Source organism: Dromiciops gliroides, chromosome 1 (genome assembly GCF_019393635.1).
Source record: "Dromiciops gliroides isolate mDroGli1 chromosome 1, mDroGli1.pri, whole genome shotgun sequence".
NCBI classification, from domain to species: domain Eukaryota; kingdom Metazoa; phylum Chordata; class Mammalia; order Microbiotheria; family Microbiotheriidae; genus Dromiciops; species Dromiciops gliroides.
Genome location: NC_057861.1, coordinates 678,505,322 through 678,533,200, shown reverse-complemented (window position 1 = coordinate 678,533,200; position 27,879 = coordinate 678,505,322). Strand labels below are relative to the sequence as shown.

Below are 27,879 nucleotides of genomic sequence, written 5' to 3'. Positions count from 1 at the left end.
ATTTACATTTGACTTATAAGAGTGGGGACAGCTAGGTGGCGCAGTGGATAAAGCAACAGCCCTGGATTCAGGAGGACCTGAGTTCAAATCTGACCTCAGACACTTGATACTTACTAGTTGTGTGACCCTGGGCAAGTCATTTAACCCTCATTGCCCTGCTTTAAAAAAAAGACATATAAGAGTGACTGATCTTGTTTTCTCAAAATTATTCCATTTCTATTAATCCCAATTCCTTTAAGAGGAGCAGATGTTATTGAGTATCTAATCCTATATTTGAAAATATAAGTAACAACACTCTTTGCAGGTAGATGCTTTTTACTCCTAGGTTCAATTTACTTTCAAGAGGCTGACTTTACTCCAATTATAACAAAAGACTTGGGATGGGATGTGTAGATACACTTATGTAATTAATTCCCAATTGTATACAGAGAACAGTATGTATCAAAAAGGTTGCCTTTAGTAAAACATGTTCAATTGTTAACTATATCCAAATGGAATAGATATTACAAAAACATTACTCTTTACTAAGTTGACTGATTGCAACATAATTCTATTCCTTAAAATAAAACAGAAGGGGGCAGCTAGGTGGGGCAGTGGATAAAGCACCAGCCCTGGATTCAGGAGGTCCTGAGTTCAAATCTGACTTCAGAACTTGACACTTACCAGCTGTGTGACCTTGGGCAAGTCACTTAACCCTCATTGCCCTGTAAAAAAAACAAAACAAAATAAATAAAAAATAAAACAGAAGAGGTTTCTTACTTTAACCTCACAGATTAATAGATTCATATTTTTTGTTTCCCAATCTTTGTTACCTTTGTCCAACTATCATAGCATTCTGAAAGAATGAGCTATTTCAGGGACTTAATCTTATACATGACTATATAAATATTAGCAGGCATATGGCAAGCCAAGGTACTAATTCACTTTTGTTTGGGATATGGAATGACTACACATGGCATGTGACAAATAAAATAATTATGAGACAAAATTCTGGGTAAATTATAATCAATTTTTTTTGGTTTTTTATGTTGATTTTTCTTAAATTAATAAAGTGGGGCAGCTAGATGGCACAGTGGATAAAGCACCGGCCCTGGATTCAGGAGTACCTGAGTTCAAATCTGGCCTCAGACACTTAACACTTACTAGCTGTGTGACTCTGGGCAAGTCACTTAACCCCAATTGCCCTGCAAAAAAATAAAATAAAATAAAGTATTTTATTTTTTTTCCATTACATGTTTTGTTTATACAAGCTTTACAATTTCAGATTTTTCTCCCTCCCTCCCCTCCCTCCCCACTCCCCTAGACAGCCGGTAATCTGATATAGGTTTTATATATACACACACACACACACACACACACACACACATACATATACATACACAATAGCATTAAACATATTTCTGCCTTAGTCATGTTATAAGAGAAAAATCAGAGCAATAATGACAAACCTCAAAATAGAAAAACATTAGCAGCAAAAACAAAAGAAGTAGTATGGTTCAGTCAGCATCCATACACCACAGTTCTTTTTTTTCCTGGATTTGGAGATCCTCTTCCATCATGAGTCCCCTGGAACTCTTCTGTACCATTGCATTGGTGAGAAGAATATAGTCCATCACAGTAGATCAACACTCAATGTTGATGATACTGTGTACAATGTTCTTCTGGTTCTGCTCATCTCACTCATCATCAGCTCATGCAAGACCCTCCAGGTTTCTCTGAACTCCTCCTGCTCATCGTTTCTTACAGCACAATAGTATTCCATTGTATTCATATACCACAACTTGTCTAGTCATTCACCAATTGATGGGCATCCCCTCAACTTCCAATTCCTTGCCACCACATAAAGAGCAGCTATAAATATTTTTGTACATGTGGGTCCCTTTCCCCTTTCCATGATTTCTTTGGGCAAAAGACCCAAAAGTGGTATTGCTGGGTCACAGGGTATGCACAGCTTTATCGCCTTTTGGGCATAATTCCAAATTGCTCTCCAGAATGGTTGGATCAGTTCACAGCTCCACCAACAATGCATTAATGTTCCAATTTTTCCACAGCTTCTCCAACATTTATTATTTTCCTTTTTTGTCATTTTAGCCAATCTGATAGGTGTCAGGTGGTACTTCAGATTTGTTTTTATTTGTATCTCTCTAATCATTAGAGATTTAGAGCATTTTTTCATATGGGAATAGATAGCTTTGGTTTCTTCATCAGAAAACTGCCTGTTCATATCCTTTGACCATTTCTCAGTTGGGGAATGACTTGGGTTCTTATAAATTTGATTTAGTTCCCTATATATTTTAGAAATGAGGCCTTTATCAGAAGTACTAGACATAAAAATTGTTTCCCAGCTTTCTGCCTCCCTTCTAATTTTGGATGCATTGTTTCTGTTTGTACAAAATTTTTTAATTTAATGTAATCAAAATCATCCACTTTGCATTTTATAATATACTCTATCTCTTGTTTGGTCAAAAACTGTTTTCCTTTCCAAAGATCTGATAGGTAGACTATTCCTTTCTCTCCTAATTTACCTATGGTATCACTATGTCTAAATTATGTATCCATTTTGACCTTATTTTAGTATAAGGTGTAAGATGTTGGTCTATGCCTAATTTCTGCCATACTATCTTCCAGTTTTCCCAGCAGTTTTTGTCAAATACTGAGTTCCTATCCCAGAAGCTGGAGTCTTTGGGTTTATCAAACACTACATTACTAGTGTCATTTACTACTGCATTTCCTGTGCCTAGCCTATTCCATTGATCCTCCACTCTATTTCTTAAGCCAGTACCAGATAGTTTTGATGACTGCCGCTTTATAGTAAAGCTCCAGGTTTGGTACCGCTAACCCACCTTCCTGTGAATTTTTTTCATATAATCAATTTTTATCAGTCACAGCCAGTAAGAGACTGATACAAAATGGCTCCTTAACCCTCTTGTAGTTTCAAAGAGACCTTGTGGCTATTTCTTTAGGTTTTTATGCCTTTTGGACAAGAGGTGGTCCATTGAGCAGCAATCAAATCTGATTGGTTAATTTAACTTGGTGGTAGCCCATATTAAAATGAAGGGCTCCACCAGACCACCCCCAGCCTTGGGCCAAGTATTCAAAGCATACATATCCTTTTCAATAGATAGGGTGAATGACCCCTTCCTGGAGGAGATGCCTTCCTTTGTAGACAAAAGATTTCTCTTTAGCAGAACACAATGGGTTTCTCCACCCCAGACCAAATTCTTAGGTTGGATGGTCCTGACTGAGATTAAGGCCAGTCAATTCAATCTTATTAAGAAGGACTTTGGAATGTAGGGAAGTCAGGACTGTGAAAGAATGGGGGAAAGCACTGAACTGCCAAGATATTGGTTATAAATAATAATTTCTCACAGGCTGAACAAAGTATCCTCAGCTCTATTTGATTTTGCTAAGAGCCACAGTTGGTCACCAACCATGCAGTAACAATCCTACCTCACAGCCAGACTCTGGAATAGCCAAGTGAGAAACATTCCTGTTCAAAAGAATGTAATATGAGACTTCCAGGGCAGAGCCAAGCTGGAAGAGGATTGCTTCAAAAAACATCCAAATAATGCCATAGGACAACTCCTGGAGCAGCAAAATCCACAGAAGTATGTGTTGAGATAATTTTCCAACCAAAGATGGCTTGGAAGGTCAGAAGGAGGGAGCTGCTGTGCTGAAACAGGAGTGGAGCCCAACCCCACCAGTCACCCTGACACACAGATCCAGTCCCAGGAAGGCCTCACCACAGAAAGAGACCCCCAGAGCCTCTGAATCAGCTGAAGCACCAGTGTTGTCTGGAACTAAGCTCACAGTCTGGTGAGAGGCCTGAGCCCTTGGCAGAGAGGAGATTATAGGGGTCTCTGCTGGTGCTGAGGCAGAACTTGGGTTTTTCACCCCTGCTGGGAACCAGGAGGTAGGCTTGAGTAGCAGTGGCCCAGGTGGGGGAGGGGCACAGGCTCATTGGGAGCTGACAACCACAACACACAAGCTGGTTGATTAGCGAGGTTGGTCTGGAGTCATCTACTGACCAAGGGAACAGGCCAGGTGAGTGAAGAACCTGATCCTCCTTAAATCATACCACCTGAGACTTCTGAAGCTTGGGATACTGCAGCCTGGAAACAGTGCCCCACTTTAAGGAACTAAAAGTCAAGTAAAAGAAAGGCAATATGAGCAGACAGAGAAAGGGGAGGACCATAGAAAGTTTCTTTAGTGACAAGGAAGATTGAGGTGTACCCTTAGAGGAAGATGTCAGCATCAGGGCCCCTACATCTAAAGCTACCAAGAAAAATATGAATTGGTCTCAGGCTGTAGAGGCACTCAAAAAGGACTTTGAAGATAAAGTTAGAGAGGTAGAGGAAAAAATGGAAAGAGAAATGAGGGTGATGCAGGAAAGACATGAGAAAAAAGGCAACAGTTTGAAAAGCCAAATGGAAAAGCTCTCTGATGAAAATAATTGCCTAAGAATTAGGATTGAACAAATGGAAGCTAGTGACTTTATGAGAAATCAAGATACAATAAAGCAAAGCCAAATGAATAAAAAAATAGAGGACAATGTGAAATATCTTCTTGGAAAAACTACTGACCTGAAGAAATAGATCCAGGAGAGATAATTTGAAAATTATTGGTCTACCTGAAAACTATGATCAAGGAAAGAGCTTAGACATCATCTTCTAAGAAATTGTCAGGGAGAATTGCCCTGATATTTTAGAAGCAGGAGGTAAAATAGAAATTGAAAGAATCCATCAATCACCTCCTGAAAGAGATTCCAAAAGGAAAACTCCCAGGAATATTATAGCCAAATTCCAGAGCTCTCAGGTCAAGGAGAAAATATTGCAAGTTATCAAAAAGAAAGAATTCAAGTAGTGTGGAGCCCCAGTCAGGATAGCACAAGATCTAGCATCTTCTACATTAAAGGACCAGAGGGCATGGAATATGATATTCCAGAGGGCAAAGGAATTGGGATTATAACCAAGAATCACCTACCCAGCAAAACTGTTTATAATCTTTCAGAGGAAAAAATGGGACTTCAGTGAAAAAGTACTTCCAGACATGTGCAAAAAAGGCCTGAACTGAATGGCAAATTTGACTTTCAAATACAAGATCCTATAGAACCATAAAAAATTGGAGTTGGGGAACATACCTGGGTGGTGACTGAGGTCCCCCTGGGTCTGGGGTGGATGCTTTGTCCATTGTGTCACCTCACTGCCCCATGATGAAATCTTTAGGGCAAAATTGAGGGGTGAGAGGAATGCACTGGGGGAGGGGGGAGTGCGGAGGTAGCATGGGGTGAAATCCCACATGAAAGAAACAGGAAAGGGTTTATGGAGTTGGGGAAGAGGTGGGGGAGGAGCAGGGCAGTAAATGAACTTTACACTCATCAGAATAGGCTCAAAGACCTTAATCTCATCAGAGTTGCCTCAAGGAGGGATTAACACACACATACATACCCAATTAGGTGGAGTAATCTATTTAATCTGGGCAGTAAATGAGCCTAACACTGATCAGAATTGGCTCAAAAACCTTAATCTCATCAGAATTGGCTCAAGGAGGGAATAACATACACACTCAATTAGGTGGAGTAATCTATCAAACCCTAGAGGAAAATAGGAGGGGAAGGGGATAAAGAGAGAGAGGGGCAAAAGAAGGAAGGGCAGATTGGGGGAGGGAACAGACAGAAGCAAATCCCTTTTGAAGAGGGATAGGATGAAAGAAGATGGATAATAGAGTAAATATCGTGGGGAAGGGAATAGGATGGAGGGAAACAGTTAACAATAGTAATTGTGAAAAAGAAAAGGGGGAAGAATTGTACCAAAAATATTTATAGCAAATCTTTGTGGTGGCTAAGAATTGGGAATCAAGGGAATGTCTATCAATTGAGGAATGACTGAAGAAGCTGTGGTATATGATTGTAGTGGAATGGTATTGTGCTATAGGAAATGACAAACAGGATGATCCCAGAAAAACCTGGAAAGACTCATATGAACTGATGTATAGTGAAGCGAGCAGAACTGGAAGTGATGTAGGAGGCAAAAAGGGGTTAATAGAAAAACCTAAGGCCCAAGCTCTAATTCAGATATGAACTCTAAGAGGGATTCAGAGCCCAGTTAATAGATAACTTACAAGTCAGGATGCTAAGTTCTCTTACCCACAGTAATCAGTAACTATAATGGGAACAGAGGGAGCTAGGCTGTGAAGACCTTAAATAAAATGACAGGCTATAGAAACTCAGACTAGAAATAAATGAAAAATGAAGATGTTTTAAAACTAGCCATGGGAAACAGAAAAAGACATGTGCAAAAAAGGCCAAATTTGTCTCCAGATTCACCTTATGATGTGTAAACCCCCAAAACACACCTCCACTAAAACAGGTACCTGTCTCGGGGTTGGCTTAGGACCCCAGGAACTCCAAATTAGAATAAGCCTTCCCCTGTACCTCCCAAAGGTGGAAAATATTATGATGAGTAGGACAGGCCCTCCCTTGTACCTCCTCAAGGTGGAGATTATTATAATGAGACTGATAATCAATTTATCCATACTATAAATATAACTGTCTTTTCTTTCACTATTCGACAGATACCTTTCCACTATTCTGGTTCTCTCCCTGTGGTCTCCCACAGTATTGCAATAAAACTTGGGAAACTGAGTCACTGAGTCTTATAATTCTTTTGGGATGACTCACAATCAATTTGACCCTAAATTCCAGCCCACATCAGGAGGACATTGTGCATAGTGACAGCAGTATTGTTCAATGAGCAATTGTGAATGATTTAACTATTCTCAGCAATACAATGATCCAAGACAATCCCAAGGGATTAATGATGAAGCATACTATTCACTCCCATGGAAAGAACTGACAAGAAGACCACTTGTGGATTGTACATTTATACCCTATATCAGATTGGTTGCTGTATTGTGGAGGGGTGAGGAAAGGGAGGGAGTGAGAAAAATTTGGAACTCTAAATCTTATGAAAAAAAAGAATGTAATACAATGGGAAAACTGAGCCAAAAGGCTATGCCAAGGTTGTCCTCTCACCTTTTCCCCAGATACAAACCTCTACCTGTAAAAGACCAGGATCACCTTCCTTCTGGGTAGTTTGTAGAATGTCTCTCAAATGGTAGACTACTGACTTAATGATCCATCAGACAACTCTACCTGAATTCAAAACGCAAAACAATCTCTGTTAGAATTCTAAGAGTTTATTGCAAACCGCAAGTTTCACTAACCACAGCTTTGGGCTAAATACAATTATTTTTACTCTCATGGAGTTGCAATAGGCAATAAAAGTTTACCAGGACTCACATACAAATAAGAGATTTCCCTTAATAACCTTCACTTCTTTTTTTCTTCTTCCTCTTCTTGAATCTAAATTCAACCTGGTGTAAAGATCAATCATTAGAACACACTTCTATATTATAAACAAACTTGTGAATTCTCAGTAACTCAATTTAATTATTTAGGAATTCCATAACTCAAACAAGTTCTTTTGCCAGCAGTATGACCTTGTCTAAACATATGGTTTCTAGAAACCTAGTAATTTTACAAGTTAAGGAGAGTCTACATCTTTTCTTTGTATCTCTTCCCACACAGTAGTTACCAATTTTTTCCACTTTTCCATAATCTTTTCAGTACTTACCAAATCTCATCACTTAGTAAGGCACCTGACTGGTAGGATATTTCACAAACTCTTGCAACTAATCTATCTAGGAGTTCTCAGGAGAGTTTGGAGTTTACCCCACCTCTTCCCTTAAATTTTTCTTTTTTTTAGGGAGGAAGCAAGACAGTTCTTAAAATTCAGATTGAATGTAATCTATTACAAAAATCGGTAGGAATCTTATATAATTTACATGCAAAATTTCCAATTTCAAGACACACACCAATTTGAAAAATTATTTTAAAATTGATCAGTACTTTAGTTTGTAAGACTCACTAAATATGTGACTAGATGCTTCAATCAAACTCAATTACTCTGGGTTGTCTCCTGGTTCAAAATTTTTTTTTTCTTCTCATGAATAAGGAAAAAGTTAATGATAATATGGTCAGGCAGTTTCTAAGTGGTAGGTCTATTTTTTCCCCTCTAAAACCTCACTGACACCTCCCCAAACCCATTTCTCTATAATCAGTGAGATGACCTTCTTCTCTCACTGTAAAACCATAAATGTGTCATTTTAGGGTTGGGGGTAGGTGGGTGAAAAATGCTTTTAATTCCCTTAAAACAAATTCTAAAGAATATTAATCCAATTACTTGATAGCATCTATTTTGAAATTTATAAAAAATAAAACCCCAATTTAGGTCTGAGGGGAAAAGATTCCCTCTCCTTTTTTCCCCCTCTTCTCTCTTTCTACATTCCAGAACCTGGCCACAGTTCAGGAATGTAAAGAGACAGAAAGAATCTTTCTGAAAACTTAAATGGATTCATATTAGTTAACATGACACAGAGAGATAGATTTGCCAGCAAAATTTTTCCTTCTTAACTCTGTGTGTACAATTACAGACTCTTAGAGACACATAAACACAGGCACGAATTTAAAAAACAGGTCCTTAGGGGCAGCTAGATGGTGCAGTGGATAGAGCACTGGCCCTGGATTCAGGAGTACCTGAGTTCAAATCCGGCCTCAGACACTTAATACTTACTAGCTGTGTGACTCTGGGCAAGTCACTTAACCCCAATTGCCTCACTAAAAAAACCCCCAAAAAACAGGTCCCTAGGGGTGGCTAGGTGGCATAGTGGATCAAGCACTGGCCCTGGAGTCAGGAGGACCTGAGTTCAAGTTTGGCCTCAGACACTTGATACTTAGTAGCTGTGTGACCCTGGGCAAGTCACTTAACCCTCATCGTCCGGCAAAAACAAAACAAAACACAGGTCCCAATGTTAAGTTACTTCTCCTTGCCTACCTTCCTAGATGTTTCCAGAAGCCATGCTCTCTCACTCTCACTCTCTCTCTCTCTCTCTCTCTCTCTCTCTCTCTCTCTCTCTCTCTCTCTCTCACACACACACACACATACACAAATGCACATAGCCTAAGAAATTATTACCCTTTAAAAATTACACCTGTCTTGTTTCTTGCAAATCCTGATCTGACACTTCCTTTATCAATCATATCCCAAATAATCTTCACTTCACCGAGTTGTTTTTTTATTGAGTTTTTTCCTCCTCTGCCTCTCTCCTGTTCCTCTGATGTGCACAGTCAGAAAGGGAAGGAGGGACAGAGGGAGAGAGACATTTCAAGGTGGTTTTTTTTTTTTTTGGCAGGGCAATGAGGGTTAAGTGACTTGCCCAAGGTCATACAGCGAGTGTCAAATGTCTCAGGCTGGATTTGAACTCAGGTCCTGCTGAATCCAAGGCCAATGCTTTATCCACTGTGCCACCTAAGTGCCGCCCCCCCCCAAGGTCTCTCTTAACAGTGCTGTAAGTTCTCATCTTTGCCTAGGCTATAAATCTTTCATTAAGCAATACAAACAACTGGCATCATAAGCCCCTCCCCCTCCTCCACATAGAAGCTTATCAAGGCACAAGCCAATGTGCATTTTCCCAGCATCCCAGTACTTGTGGGGATCAAGCCACCCCTCCCATATCCACTTGGATGTAGCTGGGCAAGCCAGGATTCCCCTCTGGCAGAAATGCCACCTCTCCCTCTGGGATGAGATAGCCAGGATTCCCCCCAAGTCCTTATCTTTGGTGTCTTGCTGACTACACCAAATGTAAGGGGGTAGAATCAGTCTGCTCTAATTATGCCAATTATAGGGTGGCATACCCTCTGAGAGTGCTGAGATATCAAAGAAAGAGGGGCTTATGCCAGCTATGTTATGAATAGGCTTTATTAGGGTTAATTAGGTTAATTGGGGGAATTTACTAACAAGAGGCCATTGGTCCTCTACCCCAGCAGGACAGAGTAACATTGTGGTTCCCCTCACCAACCCTCGGTAAGGTCACATATTATATAGAAACAGAACAAAGAAGGCATGGTGCCAGGGATGGCACAGTACCACGTGCAAGTTTTCCCATGGGATAGTTGGAGCTTCTTTGGCTATTTACACTTATTCAAAGTAGTTTACATTCTCTGTCATGTTCCTAAGTTCTGGCTATCATTGCACATCTACTAGTTCTGCATTTACCTTTTTATATACCAATTTGCGTATGTTGTGTCCTCATTAGAATATAAGTTCTTTCAGGATGGGATCCAGTTTTCATTTTTTCTTTATGTCCTCAGCACAGCAAATCATAAATAATAAATGCTTGGGGCAGCTAGATGGCTCAGTGGATAGAGCACCAGCCCTGGAGTCAGGAATACCTGAGTTCAAATCCGGCCTCAGACACTTAACACTCACTAGCTGTGTGACCCTGGGCAAGTCACTTAACCCCAATTGCCTCACTAAAAAAAACCAAAAAAACCCCAAAAATAATAAATGCTTGTTGATGAATAGATTGGTCTCTCTATTCCAATCCATTCTCTATCCTCCTTCCAAAAGAATTTTCCTTAAGTGCAGATCTGATCATGTATTTCCCCTACTCAGTAAACTCTACTGGCTTCCTATTTCTCCAGTGGTCAAAAACAAACCCTGTCTGGTTTTTAAAGCCTTTTACAATCTGGTTCCAATCTATCTTCTCAGATTCATCGCACATTATGTACAATGTACATTTGTACACCTCCTCCTGAACTCTGTGATTGAACCAAACTGTGTTTTCTTCTGTTTTCTTCCAAATAATACTCCCTCTTTCATTTCTATGTCTTCATATTGTCTTTTCCTCTATATCTAGAATACAGTCCCTCTCTATCTAGAATACAGTCCCTCTATATCTAGAATATCTAGAATACAGTCCCTCTATATCTAGAATACAGTCCCTCTCTACCACTGCCTCATAGAATCCTTTTCTTCTCCCTGGAGTATAACTCAAGCACCACCTTTTTTAAACTACCCCCCTGCCACTACTACTAGTGCCATATATGTGTGTGTATGTGTGTATCTTGAATTTATTCTCTACATATTCTATAATACTCATATATGAATTTACTATCTTCCCTGTTAGAATACGTAGTGGGCACTTGATACATAGTAGGTGATTAATAAATGTTTGTTAATTGATTGATCATTATTATTACATTCTTTGAGGAGGAAGATACTTAACATATCAAAATATGAGACATATACCTGCTGAATTTCAGCTTCCCCTCAGTTTTACACTGTAGGAACAACTCCCTGGAGGTCTACATCTTCCATTAAGCCAGGGAATGACTTGAAATTATCTTCCAGTTGATGGTCATCTCATGCAAGAAGGATGTGCTTGCAGATAATCTTCTTGCTGCCAGCGAGCTCCCATTGAGAAGTCCAGGGATTCCCAAACTCTTGAGGTAGCCTTGGAAAGTCCATCTCTTAAGGTCCACATTTAATCACTTATGCTCAGGGAAAGAAATACAAAGCAAAAGAGGCAGCCAAAGCCTTGTGATCCAGGCTCAGGTTTGTCCAGACAGTACATATGCAATGGGCTACCATAGCTGCTACAGGTGGGCATGGGTGTGGGGTGGGAAGAGGAACCTTTTCCTACCTTATAGGAAGTTGAAGTGAGAGAAGGCCATAGAATCCCCACACAATCAACAGATGGGAGGAGAGAAAACCCCAGAGGATGGAATTACTTCTTTTAAAGTCTCCTGAGTGATCTGCTCTTCCTGGCTCAGTAACTAATCTGATGCAGCAACCTCTCCTTGCTGGTGTTATGGGGACCAAAATGTTATTATGTCATCTCAAAGTCCTTTAGTATTGAGCATGTAATCCCAGAAGTGGACATAGGGAGCTTCCCCCAGTTCTGCCTATGTTCTATAACCCATTATACTTAAAAAAAAAGAATTATAAACTATATTTTATTTTGTATTATCTTATACTGCCATATACTTATCTTTTTTAAAAAAATATTTTATTTTTAACTTATGGAATAAAACAAACATTTCCATAATATAATATAATAAAAAGATGATTGCACATGTAACTGCAAATCTACTAGGTACAACTTGCTATTCCTTTTAAATATATAATAAAGTTATGTAAATTTCTTTTTTTTCTTCCTTCACCATCCCCTCCCCCGACACACATGCTCATTATTTCTTGTAGCACAATAGTATTCCATCACAATAATATACCACAATTTGGTCAGCCATTCCTCTCTTTGTAAAAGTACCATGAACCATTGAGAAAAAGGTCTATTTCTTTGTATTTCCATTCAATTCTCTCCAGATAGCTATCATACCTAGCTAATCTAAAATTCTATTTATTTCCTTGTCTTCTTTTTTGTTTGTTTGTTTTTTTGTTTTTTGGGGTGAGGAAATTGAGGTTAAGTGACTTGCCCAGGGTCACACAGCTAGTAAGTGTCAAGGCTCTGGGGCCAGATCTGAACTCAGGTCCTCCTGAATCCAGGGCCGGTGCTCTATCCACTGCGCCACCTAGCTGCTCCTTCTTTTTTTTGATTATTATTTTTTGGTTAGAATTATGTAGTTCTGAGAGGGGAAGATTAAAGTTCCCCATTTTTATAGTACTAGTATCTATTTCCAGCTTATAATTCATTTAACTTTTCTTTTTTTTAATTAATAAAGTATTTTATTTTTTTTTCCCGTTACATGTAAAGATAGTTCTCAACTTTTGTTTATGCCAGCTTTCCAATTTCAGATTTTTCTCCCTCCCTCCCCTCCCTCCCCACTCCCCTAGACAGCAGGTAATCTGATATAGGTTTATATATATATATATATATACATATATATATATATATATATACACATATATATACATACATAATAACATTAAACATATTTCTGCATTAGTCATGTTATAAGAGAAGAATCAGAGCAGTGACGAAAAACCTCAAAATAGAAAAACATCAGCACCAAAAACAAAAGAAATAGTATGGTTCATTCGGCATCTACTCCACAGTTCTTTTTTTTTTTTCCTGGATTTGGAGATCCTCTTCTATCATGAGTTCCCTGGAACTCTTCTGTACCATTGCATTGGTGAGAAGAATCTAGTCCATCACAGTAGATCAACACTCAATGTTGATGATACTGTGTACAATGTTCTTCTGGTTCTGCTCATCTCACTCATCATCAACCCACGCAAGACCCTTCAGGTTTCTCTGAACTCCTCCTGCTCATCGGTTCTTTTTTTTTTTCTTTTTTTGCGGGACAATGGAGGTTAAGTGACTTGCCCAGGGTCACACAGCTAGTACGTGTCAAGTGTCTGAGGCTGGATTTGAACTCAGGTACTCCTGAATCCAGGGCCGGTGCTTTATCCACTGCGCCACCTAGCCACCCCCTCATCATTTCTTACAGCACAATAGTATTCCATTGTATTCATATACCACAACTTGTCCAGCCATTCCCCAATTGATGGGCATCCCCTCAACTTCCAATTCCTTGCCACCACATAAAGAGCAGCTATAAATATTTTTGTACATGTGGGTCCCTTTCCCCTTTCCATGATTTCTTTGGGCAAAAGACCCAAAAGTGGTATTGCTGGGTCACAGGGTATGCACAGCTTTATCGCCTTTTGGGCATAATTCCAAATTGCTCTCCAGAATGGTTGGATCAGTTCACAGCTCCACCAACAATGCATTAATGTTCCAATTTTTCCACAGCTTCTCCAACATTTATTATTTTCCTTTTTTGTCATTTTAGCCAATCTGATAGGTGTCAGGTGGTACTTCAGATTTGCTTTAATTTGCATCTCTCTAATCATTAGAGATTTAGAGCATTTTTTCATATGGGAATAGATAGCTTTGGTTTCTTCATCAGAAAACTGCCTGTTCATATCCTTTGACCATTTCTCAGTTGGGGAATGACTTGGGTTCTTATAAATTTGATTTAGTTCCCTATATATTTTAGAGATGAGGCCTTTATCAGAAGCACTGGCCTCAAAAATTGTTTCCCAGCTTTCTGCCTCCCTTCCAATTTTGGATGCATTGCTTCTGTTTGTACAAAAATTTTTTAATTTAATATAATCAAAATCATCCATTTTGTATTTTATAATATACTCTATCTCTTGTTTGGTCAAAAACTGTTTTCCTTTCCAAAGATCTGATAGGCAGACTATTCCTTTCTCTCCTAATTTACCTATGGTATCACTATGTCTAAATTATGTATCCATTTTGACCTTATTTTAGTATAAGGTGTAAGATGTTGGTCTATGCCTAATTTCTGCCATACTATCTTCCAGTTTTCCCAGCAGTTTTTGTCAAATGCTGAGTTCCTTTAACTTTTCTTTTAAAAATTTAGATGCTGGGCAGCTAGGTGGCACAGTGGATAAAGCACTGGCCTTGGATTCAGGAGGATCTGAGTTCAAATCCAGCCTCAGACACTTGACACTAGCTGTGTGACCCTGGGCAAGTCACTTAACACTCATTGCCCTGCCAAAAAAAAAAATTAGATGCTATAGTATTTAATGCATATAGGTTCAGTATTGATATTGCTTCGTTGTCTATGGCAAAGCTTCTTAAACTGTGGGTTGTGACCCCATATGGAGTCACATAACTGAATGTGGGGGGTCAACAAAAATTTGTCAACAATAAAAGGTTTATATACCTATGTACCTGGGATTACATAAAAATTTCTTGGGCAAAAAGGGGTCGCAAGTGGAAAAAGTTTAAGAAGCCCTCGTCTATGGCACCTTTTATCATGTAGCTACCCTGTTTATCTCTCTTTTTTTCTTTTTCTTTTTCTTTTTTTTTTTTTGCGGGGCAATGGGGGTTAAGTGACTTGCCCAGGGTCACAGCTAGTAAGTGTCAAGTGTCTGAGGCCGGATTTGAACTCAGGTACTCCTGAATCCAAGGCCGATGCTTTATCCACTGCGCCACCTAGCTGCCCCCCTGTTTATCTCTCTTTATTAAATCTATTTTAGCCACAACTTTGTCTTCTGAGATCACAATTTCTACCATTGCCGGTTTTTTGCATCAGCTGAGGTATAATAAATTCTATTCCGATCCTTCACTTTAATTCTGTGTTTATCTCTCATTCTTAAATGTGTTTCTTGTAAACAACATCTTGTTGATTCTGATTTTTTTTAATTAAAAATTTTTTTGGGGGGGGGGTCAGGGCAATGAGAGTTAAGTGACTTGCCCAGGGTCACACAGCTAGTAAGTGTCAAGTGTCTGAGTCTGGATTTGAACTCAGGTCCTCCTGAATCCAGGGCCAGTGCTTTATCCATTGTGCCACCTAGCTGCTGGATTCTGATTTTTAATCCATTCTGCTATCTATTTCTGTTTTATGGGTGAGCTTATCCTATTCACAAAGTTATAATTGCTATTTGTGAATTTCCTTCCATCTTATTTTTACTATTTTCCTTCTCATCCTCTTTTTACCCAATCCTTGTTACCTTATCTTCTCCCCTTACCCTCTTAGTCCTTATTTTACCTACCCCTCTAAGAGTCCCTCCCTTATCTTCTTCCCCACCTTCCTATCTTTTAATCTATACATCCTTCTAAAATTCCTTCCACTCCTGTCCCCCAGTTTTCTCCCCTCTCTACAAGTTTAGAAGACTTCACCCCTCCAGATATATATGTTGTTTCCTCTTCAACCAAATGAGAGCAAAGTCCCAGTATTACTAGCCCTCCACTCCCACCTGCTTCCTGTGTATTAGTTCTTCCCTTCACACTCCTTTTTTTTGACCTTGAGAACCATCTGTTTATTTTGATTCTCCGTGTTCTATCTCTGTTTTAAGTGAAATCAGCAGAGGGCCCAGGAATTAGCTAGACCATATTTTCTCAGCCCTTCACAGAAAGACCTTTGGGGGAGACACAATTTTAAGTTAGGCTTTCTACCTATGTAGTCATTACAGAACTACCTATTCAAACATAATGTGTGTGTGTGTGTGTGTGTGTGTGTGTGTGTGTGTGTGTGTGTGTTGGTGAGGCATTTGGGGTTAAGTGACTTGCCCAGGGTCACACAGCCAGTGTTAAGTGTCTGAGGTCGGATTTGAACTCAGATCCTCCTGACTCCAGGGCTGGTACTCTATCCACTGTGCCACGTAGCTGCCCCCTGTGTGTGGTTTTTTTTTAATTAATAAAGTATTTTATTTTTTTTCTGTTACATGTTTTGTTTATACAAGCTTTACAATTTCAGATTTTTCTCCCTCCCTCTCCTCCCTCCCTACTCCCCTAGACAGCAGGTAATCTGATATAGGTTATATATATATATATATATATATATATATATATATATACACATAATAACATTAACAATATTTCTGCATTAGTCATGTTATAAGAGAAAAAATCAGAGCAATGATGAAAAACCTCAAAATAGAAAAAAACAACAGCATCAAAAACAAAAGAAATAGTATGGTTCATTCAGCATCTATACACCACAGTTTTTTTTTTTTTCCTTGGATTTGGAGATCCTCTTCCATCACAAGTTCCCTGGAACTCTTCTGTGCCATTGCATTTATGAGAAGAATATAGTCCATCACAGTAGATCAACACTCAATGTTGATGATACTGTGTACAATGTTCTTCTGGTTCTGCTCATCTCACTCATCTCACTTGCCCATGCAAGACCCTCCAGGTTTCTCTGAACTCCTCCTGCTCGTCATTTCTTACAGCACAATACTATTCCATTGTATTCATATACCACAACTTGTCCAGCCATTCCCCAATTGATGGGCATCCCCTCAACTTCAAATTCCTTGCCACTACATAAAAGCAGCTATAAATATTTTGTACATGTGGGTCCCTTTCCCTTTTCCATGATTTCTTTGGGCAAAAGACCCAAAAGTGGTATTGCTGGGTCAAAGGGTATGCACAGTTTTATCGCCCTTTGGGCATAATTCCAAATTGCTCTCCAGAATGGTTGGATCAGTTCATAGCTCCACCAACAATGGATTAGCCTTCACACCCCTTTTTTTTTTTTTTTTTAGTGAGCTAATTGGGGTTAAGTGACTTGCCCAGGATCACACAGCTAGCATGTGTCAAGTGTCTGAGGCTGGATTTGAACTCAGGTACTCCTGACTCCAGGGCCAGTGCTCTATCCACTGCACCACCTAGCTGCCCCCTTCACACCCCTTTTAATGAGAAAATTGCTCCTTTTTATCTTTTCCTGTCCAATTTTGTATTTTAGAATCACCCCCATCATACACAACTCAGCCCCAACCTTTCTAGTTTTTTTCTGAAATCTGCTTGCTCATCATTTCTTATTGCACAATGATATTCTGTTCAGTCATTCACAGGAAAGGGTATCTTAAGTGTGGTGGCAATCAGTCTGGTACTCAGTTTGGGTGAGGGACATGGTCCCAGAAAAGACAGTCTAGACAGGGTTTCTTCTCCCACACCTCAGGTTCCTGAACTAATATGAATTTCATAAAGGCAGCAATGACACTACACACACACACACACACATACACATATAGTGAGAAAATAATAGAGTTTTGGGAACATCCAAAGGTCCCTGCTCGAAGAGATTGGATTGTTTGAACCATGCCCAAAGGGCTATGGGACTGTTCATACCTTTTTTTTTTTTTTTTTTTTTGCAGGGGCAATGGGGGTTAAGTGACTTGCTCAGGGTCACACAGCTAGTAAGTGTCAAGTGTCTGAGGTCGTATTTGAATTCAGGTACTCCTGAATCCAGGGCTGGTGCTTTATCCACTGCGCCACCTAGCTGCCCCCTGTTCATACCTTTTGATCCAGTGGTACCACTGCTAGGTCTGTATCCCAAAGAGACCATAGAAAAGGGGAAAAGGACCCACATGTACAAAAATATTTATAGCAGCTCTCTTTGTGGTGGCAAAGAATTGGAAATTGAGGGAATGCCCATCAATAGGGGAATGATTAAACAAGTTGTGGTATATGAATGTAATGGAATACTATTGTGCTGTAAGAAATGATGAGCAGGAGGAGTTCAGAGAAACCTGGAAGGACTTACATGAACTGAGGCTGACTGAGAGGAGCAGAACCAGGAGAACATTGTACACAGTAACAGCAACATTGTGTGATGAACAATGGGGATAGACCTGGCTCTTCTCAGCAGTGCAACAATCCAAAACAGTTTCAAAGAACTCATGATAGAAAATGTTCTCAACATCCAGAAAAAGAATTGTGAATTATGAATGCAGATTAAATCATACTGTTTCTACTTTTGGACTGTTTTTTTCCCCTTCTTGTTTGAGGTTTTTCCTTTGTGCTCTGATTCTTCTTTCACAAGATGACTAATGTAGAAATATGTTTAATATGATTGTACATATATAACCTATATCAGATTGCTTTCTGTCTTGGGGAGGAGGAAGGGAAGGGAAGGGGAAAAAAAAGAAAAATTTGGAACTAAAAATCCAGTGCAGACAAATGTTGAAAACTATCCTTATATGTAATATGTAACTGGAAAATAATAAAATTAAATTAAAAAAAAAGATTGATTGGGTTGACTGACTTTGCTGATTAACTCACTTAAAGTTAATTCAATTAAACCACATCTGCCTGACCCTGAAGGGGGTGTGTTCGCAGAGGGTATGAACTCTGACTTCAACATGGGACTACTCTCAAGTCCAATGAACCAATGGATTTGGTTGATGCTAGCCAATTAGCTTGAAGCAGTGTGTAAGGACCTCCTCTCCTCCGGAACCCAGAAAAAGCTTCCACATGCAGTTACTCTCAGTTAGACTCTCGGAGGTGCTCTTGGTGGCAGAAGACTTGGAGGAAGAAGCAGGCCAGGCTGAGCTTTATTTTCTCCTCTAGGCTAGACAGGCCTTTTCTTAACTTTCAGAGTCATGTGTGCTCTCTTTACTAATATTTAATATACTTTAATAAATGCTTAATGCCCCTAAACTGGTGCTAAAGCTTCTAATTTATAAGTAACAACTATATTAGGAACCCCAGCTAATTTTCCCCAAACTTGGGACACAAATAAGGCAACCACACACATAGTTTTACACACCACTACATATATCTATATCTATGTATATATGTGTGTGTGTGTATATATATATATATATATAGATATAGATATAGATATATATAGATATATATATATAGAGAGAGAGAGAGAGAGAGAGAGAGGTCTCTCTCAGCACTTAGTTTAGTGAGTGCTCTGCATACAGCAGGTGATTAACAAATGATTGTTGGCTTTGAATCTGTAACATGAAGATGTTAGACTAGAAAAATTTGCAGCCTCACATAATGAATTGATATCCTAATTCTACTGTTCCATTCTATAGTCTATCTCTCCCAGCTCTTGTATCCTTTCTTCAAAGTTCTAAGTCTTTCTGAATTCTATGGATATTCTATTTTCTACAGCCAAAAATCCACTTCAACTCTGACCCCTCTCTATTCTATGTTCTAAGGGCCCTCCCAGCTCTGACATTTGGTGTTCTATGAGCTAAGTTCCCTCTGATGCTCTATGCCTCTCCTCCCTCAAATTTTCTTAGCCCACTTTCTTTTATTTCTTTTACATCGTATCTACCCACTACTTCCCAGGGCATGAGGTATGCAGTGTCTGTCCTGCCTTTCTAAGCTGGTGTGTGATTTGGAGATCGAGTGTGTTTGGGGTAGGGGACCCACTCCCCAGTGGGGACTAGTGTTGCTTGAGCTTCCAGGGTGAGAGTTTGGGAAGGGGAAAGGAGAGATTATATAGCATCCAGTATGGGTCAGGGACTGTGATAAGTACCTTTTATAAATATTATCTCATTTTGAACCTTACAATGACCTTAGAAGGTAGGGGTTATTAGTATCATTATTATTATTATCCCCATTTTACAGGTGAGAAAACTGAGGCTAACAAGTGACTTGCCCAGGACCACACAGTTAGATTTGAACTCAGGTCTTCCTGACTGCAAGCCTAGGGCTCTAGCCACAGAGCCATCAGCTGCCTCTGGTCTGGAGCTCCTAGAGGGCAGGGTCTATGGCAATTTCTAGATTTTTTTTTTTTTGGTGGGGTAATGAGGGTTAAGTGACTTGCCCAGGGTCACACAGCTAGTAAGTGTCAAGTGTCTGAGGCCAGATTTGAACTCAAGTCCTCATGAATCCAGGGCCAGTGCTCTATCCACTGTGCCACCTAGCTGCCCTCTATGGCAATTTCTATCTTTGAACCTCCTGTACTGCAGAAAGATAAATGGAGTCGTATTCAGTTAAAGCTCAGGCCGAGTTCTTAAAGCCCTGCTGAGTCAGGGCCTAGAGGGGGTAAAACAGAGAAAGGAAGTGAAGTGAGAGGCTATTTCAGGCACCTGCTACTATAAAATACATGCAAATTTTCCCCACTCTCACAGAGGGCCACATCCTGGGGACCAAATGAGCTGCCCTAACTTTTTTGGGGGACCCAGCAGGGGTGAGAGACTCCTGATGCCCCAAACAGACCCTAGAGCCTAGGATTGGCACAAGAGAGCTCCCCAGATAGTTTAAGGTCCTGATTTAGGGAGGGAGGGGGTTTGGGGGCAGACACTAGTAGAACTTCTAAGGGCTGTCCCAAGTTACTCACTTCCTCTTACCCTTTGAGTGAGCCAGACACTCATTCTTCTCAGAAGCTCAGAGCATGACATCTTTTGCCCTTGGTTACCAGCTTTGTTTCTTGGACCCAGTATTCTGCTGTGATCAGATCAAATCTTCCTCCTTAGCTCCAGAGAACCATGGTAAGATTTCAGATTTTGGCCACCAGACTGGTGGTAGCTTGGCCCCTGCTTTGTCTCTGCAGGAGGGGGGTTCCTGGAATATGAGGAAAAGGTCTGGGATACACAGAGAAGTTGGTTTCAAGAGGTTTGAAGGGGGAAAGGGGAGACTGGATAAGGTAGCTGATGGATATTCCAGAGGCTTCTGGAAGATTGGTCTGTATTGGGGAGATTCTATTCTATTCCTATTGTTTGTGCCCTTTGATTCAAATCCAGTGTGTTGGGTTTTTTGCTGCATCAAAATGGTCCCAAATGGTTCAGAGTGGAAAGGTCATGTGTGAGAGAGACACAAAGAGAAAGACAAAGAGACAGAGACAGAGACAGACAAAGAGACAGAGAGAGGGAGGGAGGGAAGGAGGGGACAGAGAGAGAGGGAGAGGGAGGGAGGGAAGGAGGGAGAGAGAGAGAGAGAGAGAGAGAGAGAGAGAGAGAGAGAGAGAGAGAGAGAGAGAGAGAGAGAGAGAGAGAGAGAGAGAGAGAGAATATAAGCTAGGGACAGTTTTCCCTTATGCAACAACTCTAGTTCATCCCCAGGGCTCCCTGGGGCTGAAGGTGTTAGCTAGCTGCCTGGGATTCTGACTCTGGGATGGGAGTAGTGGCAGGCATCTCATGGGCAGGATGCCTTTTCCCAGAGAGAGCTGGGTCTACCTAGTATCCTTGACTTCCCCTTTCCTGTTGATACCTAAAGAGTAAAGGGGCAGCTAGGTGGCGCAGTGGATAGAGCACCGGCCCTGGAGTCAGGAGTACCTGGGTTCAAATCCGGCCTCAGACACTTAACACTTACTAGCTGTGTGACCCTGGGCAAGTCACTTAACCCCAATTGCCTCACTAAAAAAAAAAAAAAAAAGTAAAGGACAAGGATGGGGGCCCAAGGAAGACATAAAAGCTCAAGGGGAGAGAAATAAATCAACCACATGGAAACAGGAAGCATCAGACCTTGGGAAAAGAGAAGTGAGGGACAAAAAGGGATCTTTACTCCACCCCAACCCCATATGTAAAAGACACATGAAAAAATGGGAAGAACATAGTCCTTATCCCGAGTAGCTCAGGAATGGAAACTGATGTCAGAAACCCAGAGCAGGTTTCTGGGGCCCTTCCACATTGTTCAGGCTGCAGCTGCTTCTCCTTCTGCTTGGCTTGGAAAGAGCCCAGTGGGCAGGGTGAGCAGGGCTGCCTTCAAACCTGGGAGGTCAAACCCAAGCAGAACCATGGATTGCAAGAAAGTTGAGGATTTAGGGACAATGGCTCCTTGCAGTGGTTCTGTTTTTCCTAAACCGGTCTGACCAGGCAGGAATACTTTCTTGCTTTCTATTAAGATTGTGGGGGGCAGCTAGGTGGCACAGTGGATAGAGCACTAGCCCTGGAGTCAGGAGGATCTGAGTTCAAATCCAGCCTGACACTTGATACTTACTAGCTGTGTGACCCTGGGCAAGTCACTTAACCCCAATTGCCTCACAAAAAAAAAAAAAGAAAGAAAGAAAGAAAGAAAGAAAGAGAAAAAAAAGATTGTGGGTAGATGCTCTTTGTGGTTGTTTATTTGTGTCTGACTCTTTGTGACCCTGTGGACCATAGCACACCAATACTGCCCATGGGGTTTTCTTGGCAAAAACACTGGAGTGGCTTGCCATTTCCTCCTCCAGTGGATTAAGACAAACAGAGGTTAAGTGGCTTGCCCAGGGTCACAGAGATGGTAAGTGTATGAAGCAGATCTTCCTGATTCCAGACCCAGCACTCAATCCCCTGAGCCACCTAGATGCCTCTAAAGATACTCTTCTGGTGCTTCAAGTCCCCCAAGCCTTCTAGCTCTAAGAGTCAGGACTTCATTTCTATTCATGTCAACATTTACTGACTTGGAGGGCAGCTAGGTGGTGCAGTGGGATAAAGCACCCGCCCTGGATTCAGGAGGACCTGAGTCCAAGTCCAGACTCAGACACTTGAGGCTTACTAGCTGTGTGACCCTGGGCAAGTCACTTAACCCTCATTGCCCCACAAAAAAAACCCCAAACTAAAAAACATTTACTGTCTACTGTGGGCCATGCTCAGGAAAGTTGTTAATAATAATGATTATAATTAATAATAAAAGCACTTATATAGTACTTTATGTTCCTTTATCCTTGCAACAATCCTGTAAGGTAGATGCTTTTATTATTTATTGATGCAGAAACTGAGGCTGAGAGAGACTAAGTAACTTGCCCAGAGTCATACAGCTAGTAAATGTCTGGAGCAGGAATTGAACTCAGGTCTTCTTGACTTCAAGTGCAGCACTATACATTGTGCCACTAGTTGCCTAACTCTTCTTGATTTTCTTACTTGAATTCAGCTAGATGAGGCACAAGCCCCTTCTCTCCCTTTCCAGCCCACAGAAGGAAGCAGTTAGTTATGATTTCCGGTATGGTAACCCTTGGCAAACCGGGCAAGGCGGCCCTGGAACTGGAAATCAGGACATGTGGGTTCTAGCCTGGGTGCTGCCAATGAATGATCAGCTAGGTGTTCCTGACAAGTCACTCTGGTGGTCTTGGCTTCAGGTCCCTCCTCTATCAAATAAGGGTGATGGGGGCAGCTAGGTGGCACAGTGGATAGAGCACCCGCCCTGGAGTCAGGAGTACCTGAGTTCAAATCTGGCCTCAGACACTTAACACTTAGTAGCTGTGTGACCCTGGGCAAGTCACTTAATCCCAATTGCCTCACTAAAAAAAAAAATGAGGGTGATGGATTAGGTATTTCTCTAAGGTGGAAAATTCTGTGGGGATGGGGCTGAGAGCCAGGGGAGCTTGGAGCAGAGGACTGAGAGCTCCGAAACTTTCAGGAAAGGGTAGGGTTTAAGGACCCGGAGGAAGGGGGCCAGGGGATTGGCTGGAGCTAACTCTTAAGCCCTCACCTCTTTCCTTCCTGATTTGGCTCTGCAGGGCGCCCGATGCGGTTTTTCAGACTCGGGGCTTTTCTTGGTTCCTCTCCTGGCCCTAACCCTGGCTCTGGCCGACACCAACTTCCCCCAGTTTCTGCCTTGCGAACTTCATCGTTTTGGCGTGGTGGACTGTGACCGGCGGAGCCTGGGCTGCGTGCCCTCCTTTCCTGGGGCAACTCCGTCGGCCTTGGCCAATGTCACAACCCTCCTGCTCCGGCACAATCACATCAGCCACCTCCAACCGGCTCATTTTAGTCATTTGCGCAGCCTGCGGAGGCTCTTCCTTAGGTGGAACTGTGCGCCCATCAACCTCACGGCCCTTCACCTGCCCTGCCATATGGTCATTGATCAAGGCACCTTTCTGGAGCTGCCCAAGCTGGAATTCCTGGACCTGTCGGGGAACAGCATCACCTCGATCCCCGAACTGCCCCGGTCGCTAACTGGATTGGTCATCAGCCGCACCATGATCCTGGCGTTGGACTCAGTCACCTTCTCGGGACTCCCCAGCCTGCGCTCCCTCTATATGGATGGCAATTGCTATTACAAGAACCCTTGTGGGCGGGAGGTGGACGTGCCGTCGGGGGCACTGGCCCACCTGCACCACCTCACCAACCTGTCCCTCAAGTACGACAACCTGACGTCAGTCCCTCGGGGGCTGCCTGCCAGCCTGCAAATGCTGCTCATCTCCTCCAACCGCATCATAAGCTTAGCCCCCCAAGACTTTGCTGGACTGCCGGCCCTACGTGTGCTGGATGTGGGTGGGAATTGTCGGCGCTGTGACCATGCTTATAACCCTTGTGTGGAATGCCCCAAGGGGTACCCCGAGGTGCACCCGGACACCTTCAGCCACCTGGGAGCGTTAGAGAGCCTGATACTGAGTGACAACTCCTTGAGTCAGCTTGACCCGCGCTGGTTTCAGAACCTCACCAATCTCACCGGGTTAGACCTCAGCGAGAACTTCCTCTCTGAGGATATCACCAACACCACGGCCTTCCAAAGCCTGGCCAAGCTGAAGAAGCTGAAACTGGCCTTCAACTACCACAAGAAGGTGTCCTTTGCCCGGCTGCACCTGGCCCCCTCCTTCGGCAATCTGAAGTCCCTGGAGGTGCTGGATATGACCGGTATCTTTTTCCGATCCCTTACTCGGGCTACCCTCCAGCCCTTGCTAGGGCTCCCTTCCTTCCAGAAGCTGCTCTTGCCCATGAACTTCATCAGCAAGGCCGATCTGAGTGTCTTTGGCCAATTCCACTCCCTGAAGTTCGTGGACTTGTCTGATAACAAGGTGACAGGTGTAAGCAATGCAGCCAATTTAAGCAGACCACCAACGGCCAGCACAGGGCCCCTTCTAGGGCTGAAGAAAGCCTTCCACCCTCCTGCCTTTGAGTACTTTATGCCCCAATGTAACTCATCGAATTTCATCCTAGACCTCTCCCAGAACAACCTGATCACCATCCAGCCAGAGATGTTTGATCAGCTGTCTGCTCTTGAATGCCTGAGGTTGTCTAGCAACAGCATCACCCAAGCAGTCAACGGCTCCCAGTTTAGCCGGCTGACCAACTTGTGGTTGCTGGACTTGTCCCACAACAAGCTGGACTTGTACTATAGTGGGTCATTCACTGAACTGCCCAAACTCAAGGCTCTGGACCTCAGCTACAACAGCCAGTCCTTCCGGGCCCACGGTATTGGCCACAATCTGAGTTTTGTGGGGCACCTCCCTAGCCTGCGCTATCTCAGCCTGGCTCACAATCAGATCTACACCAGGGTCTCCCAGAAACTCTTCAGCAACTCCTTAGTAGCCCTGGACTTTAGTGGCAACCTGCTTAGTAGTATGTGGGCCGAGGGTAACCTCTACCTGCAGTTCTTTCAGGGTCTCAGCAAGCTGCTCTGGCTGGACCTGTCCCAGAACAAACTCCGCACTCTGCCTGACCAGGCCCTGGACAATCTGCCCAAGAGCCTCAGACTGCTCTGGGCCAAGGACAACCACATTACTTTCTTCAACTGGAGCAGCTTGCATTTCCTGCCTTCCCTGCAGGTGCTTGACCTATCTGGGAACCGGCTGGGCCGCCTGGCCACGGGCCACATCCCCGGTAGCACCCGGCTTCACACATTGAACCTCAGTCGGAATGGCATCGATTATATCGCCCAGGGCTTCTTTGCCCCAGCCACCAAACTGCGGGTACTTAACCTTTATGGCAATGCTCTGAAGACCTTGGATCGAGGCTGGTTTGGGGGCCTGGCACCCTTCCTGGAGGAGCTGAACATCGGGGACAACCCACTGCATTGTGAGTGTGATGCCACCTTCCTAGATTTCCTACTGGAGATTCAGGCATCTGTGCCTGGCCTCACCAACGAGGTGGTGTGCGGAAGCCCCTTTCCGCTCCAGGGCAAGAGCGTCTTCATGCAGGACCTGCGTCTGTGCCTGGACGTGAGGCTGGCCTGCATCTGCTTTGCGGTCTCCCTGATGGGCACACTGCTGACGTTGGCCATGCCCACCCTCCAGCGACTGTTTGGCTGGGACCTCTGGTATATCTTCCATCTGGGCCTTGCCTGGCTGCCGTGGAGAGTCTGGCAGAAGCGGAAGGCCTCGGCGCAGTTCTATGACTACGATGCTTTTGTGGTGTTTGACAAGGCCCAGGAAGCCGTGGCTGACTGGGTATACAACGAGCTGAGGGTGCGCATGGAGGAGGGGAAAGGCAGGGGGAAGGGGCGGCCCCGCTTCCGGCTGTGCCTGGAGGACCGGGACTGGCTGCCTGGGAAGAGCCTCATCGAGAACCTCTGGGACTCCGTGTATAACAGCCGCAAGACCCTCTTCGTGCTGTCTTCCCGTGGCCCGGGGGTCAGTCAGCCGGTCAGCGGCCTGCTTCGTGCTACCTTCCACTTGGCCCAGCAGCGGCTGTTGGACGACAAGCAAGACGTAGTGGTGCTGGTCATTCTGAACCGTGCGGCCCGCAAGTCCCGCTACGTCAGGCTCCGCCAGCGCCTCTGCCGCCAGACTGTGCTCTTCTGGCCTCAGCAGCCCAGTGGCCAGGACAGCTTCTGGGTCCAGCTCTGCACTGCCTTGGCCACGAACAACCGGAGCTTCTATAACCAAAACTTCTGCAGGGGACCCTGAGACCTCCCTGGGAGGACCAGTGGGGACAGAGGCAAGGTTCCTCCATCCCGGGAGAAGCCCTTCTAGGTTAATTAAACACTCGATCAACAGGCATTCATTAAATGCCTACCATGTGCCTGTCACTGGGGATACAACCAGAGTGAAACTGTCCCTGTCTGGTGCTCAGGACAGTGCCTGTCCACATAGTTGGTGCTTAATCAGTGCTTATTGACTGACTGGCCACAAGGAGTCTACATTCGACTGGGAGGAGGTGGTTGTACATAGATAGATACAAAATCCATTCCAGGGGATTGGATCGGGGAAGGGGCAGATCAGGAAAGGATTCATGTAGAAGGTGGTGAACCAGCTGGGTCTTCAAGGGAACTAAGGATTCTAAAAGGATAGGTAAGGAGGGCCAGCAGCTCATGGGGTCTTGCTTGGAATGAGAAGGAATGGGGGGGCAGCTAGATGGTACCGTGAATAAATCACTGGCCCTGGATTCAGGAGGACCTGAGTTCAAATCTGGCCTCAGACACTTGACAGTTACTAGCTGTGTGACCTTGGGCAAGTCACTTAACCCCAATTGCCTCTTAAAAAAAAAAAAAAGAAAGAGAGAGAGGGAATAGAAGGGACATGGCCTGAGGATCGCTTCTGGATGTGAGAAAATAATGATCAGTAACGGATTTCTAGGAGAAACCCAGACATTAGTTTTTGCTTCTCTCTCCCCCTCACCCCAGAAATCTGCCTGGGATGAGTTCAGGTGAACAAAAGGAATGCAGATCAATTCTTTTGTTTACCTAGGAGAAGACACAGCTAGATGCAGGAACTTACCCTCTCTAAGATCACCCCTCAATTCATGTCAATCAATGGAGCTAAATGATGCTATAACCAATTAGCTTAGATCAATGGCCTCTACCAAAAGAGGATAGAAAGACCCGTCCAGGAGAGGCTTGCTCTCTCTAGCTGCTCACCCTCTTGGCTCAGAACTCTGGGTATGGAATTGTTAAGGTCTGTTAGCCTGTGGCTAGTGGGGAAGTCAGGGAGACATGCAGTTAATACTTTAATAATATGTGATATTAATTAATAATAAATGCTTACTGCCAAAATTGCTGCAATAGCCATTAATATAAAAGTAGCAAATAATTTTAGAAAGCACAGCAGCCTAGCCACAAATAATTTAGCAAACACATGGAGAAATAGGGAATGGGGATGGCTCAGAATAGAATTTCTGGGAAGAGCCAGGAAAAGGAGATAATATGAGGTTA

General features: G+C 42.9%; 1 protein-coding gene across 1 annotated transcript in view; it reads left to right on the top strand.

Annotated features, from left to right (window-relative positions):
* The window catches only part of TLR9 (toll like receptor 9), a 33,494-nt gene extending 6,859 nt beyond the window's left edge, over window positions 1-26,635 (top strand). Inside the window, exon 3 of the mRNA XM_044000926.1 lies at window positions 23,525-26,635. Within this exon, the coding sequence (XP_043856861.1) occupies window positions 23,525-26,635 (3,111 nt within the window). The remainder of the gene's footprint in view (window positions 1-23,524) is intronic.
* Window positions 26,636-27,879: the final 1,244 nt, after the last annotated feature.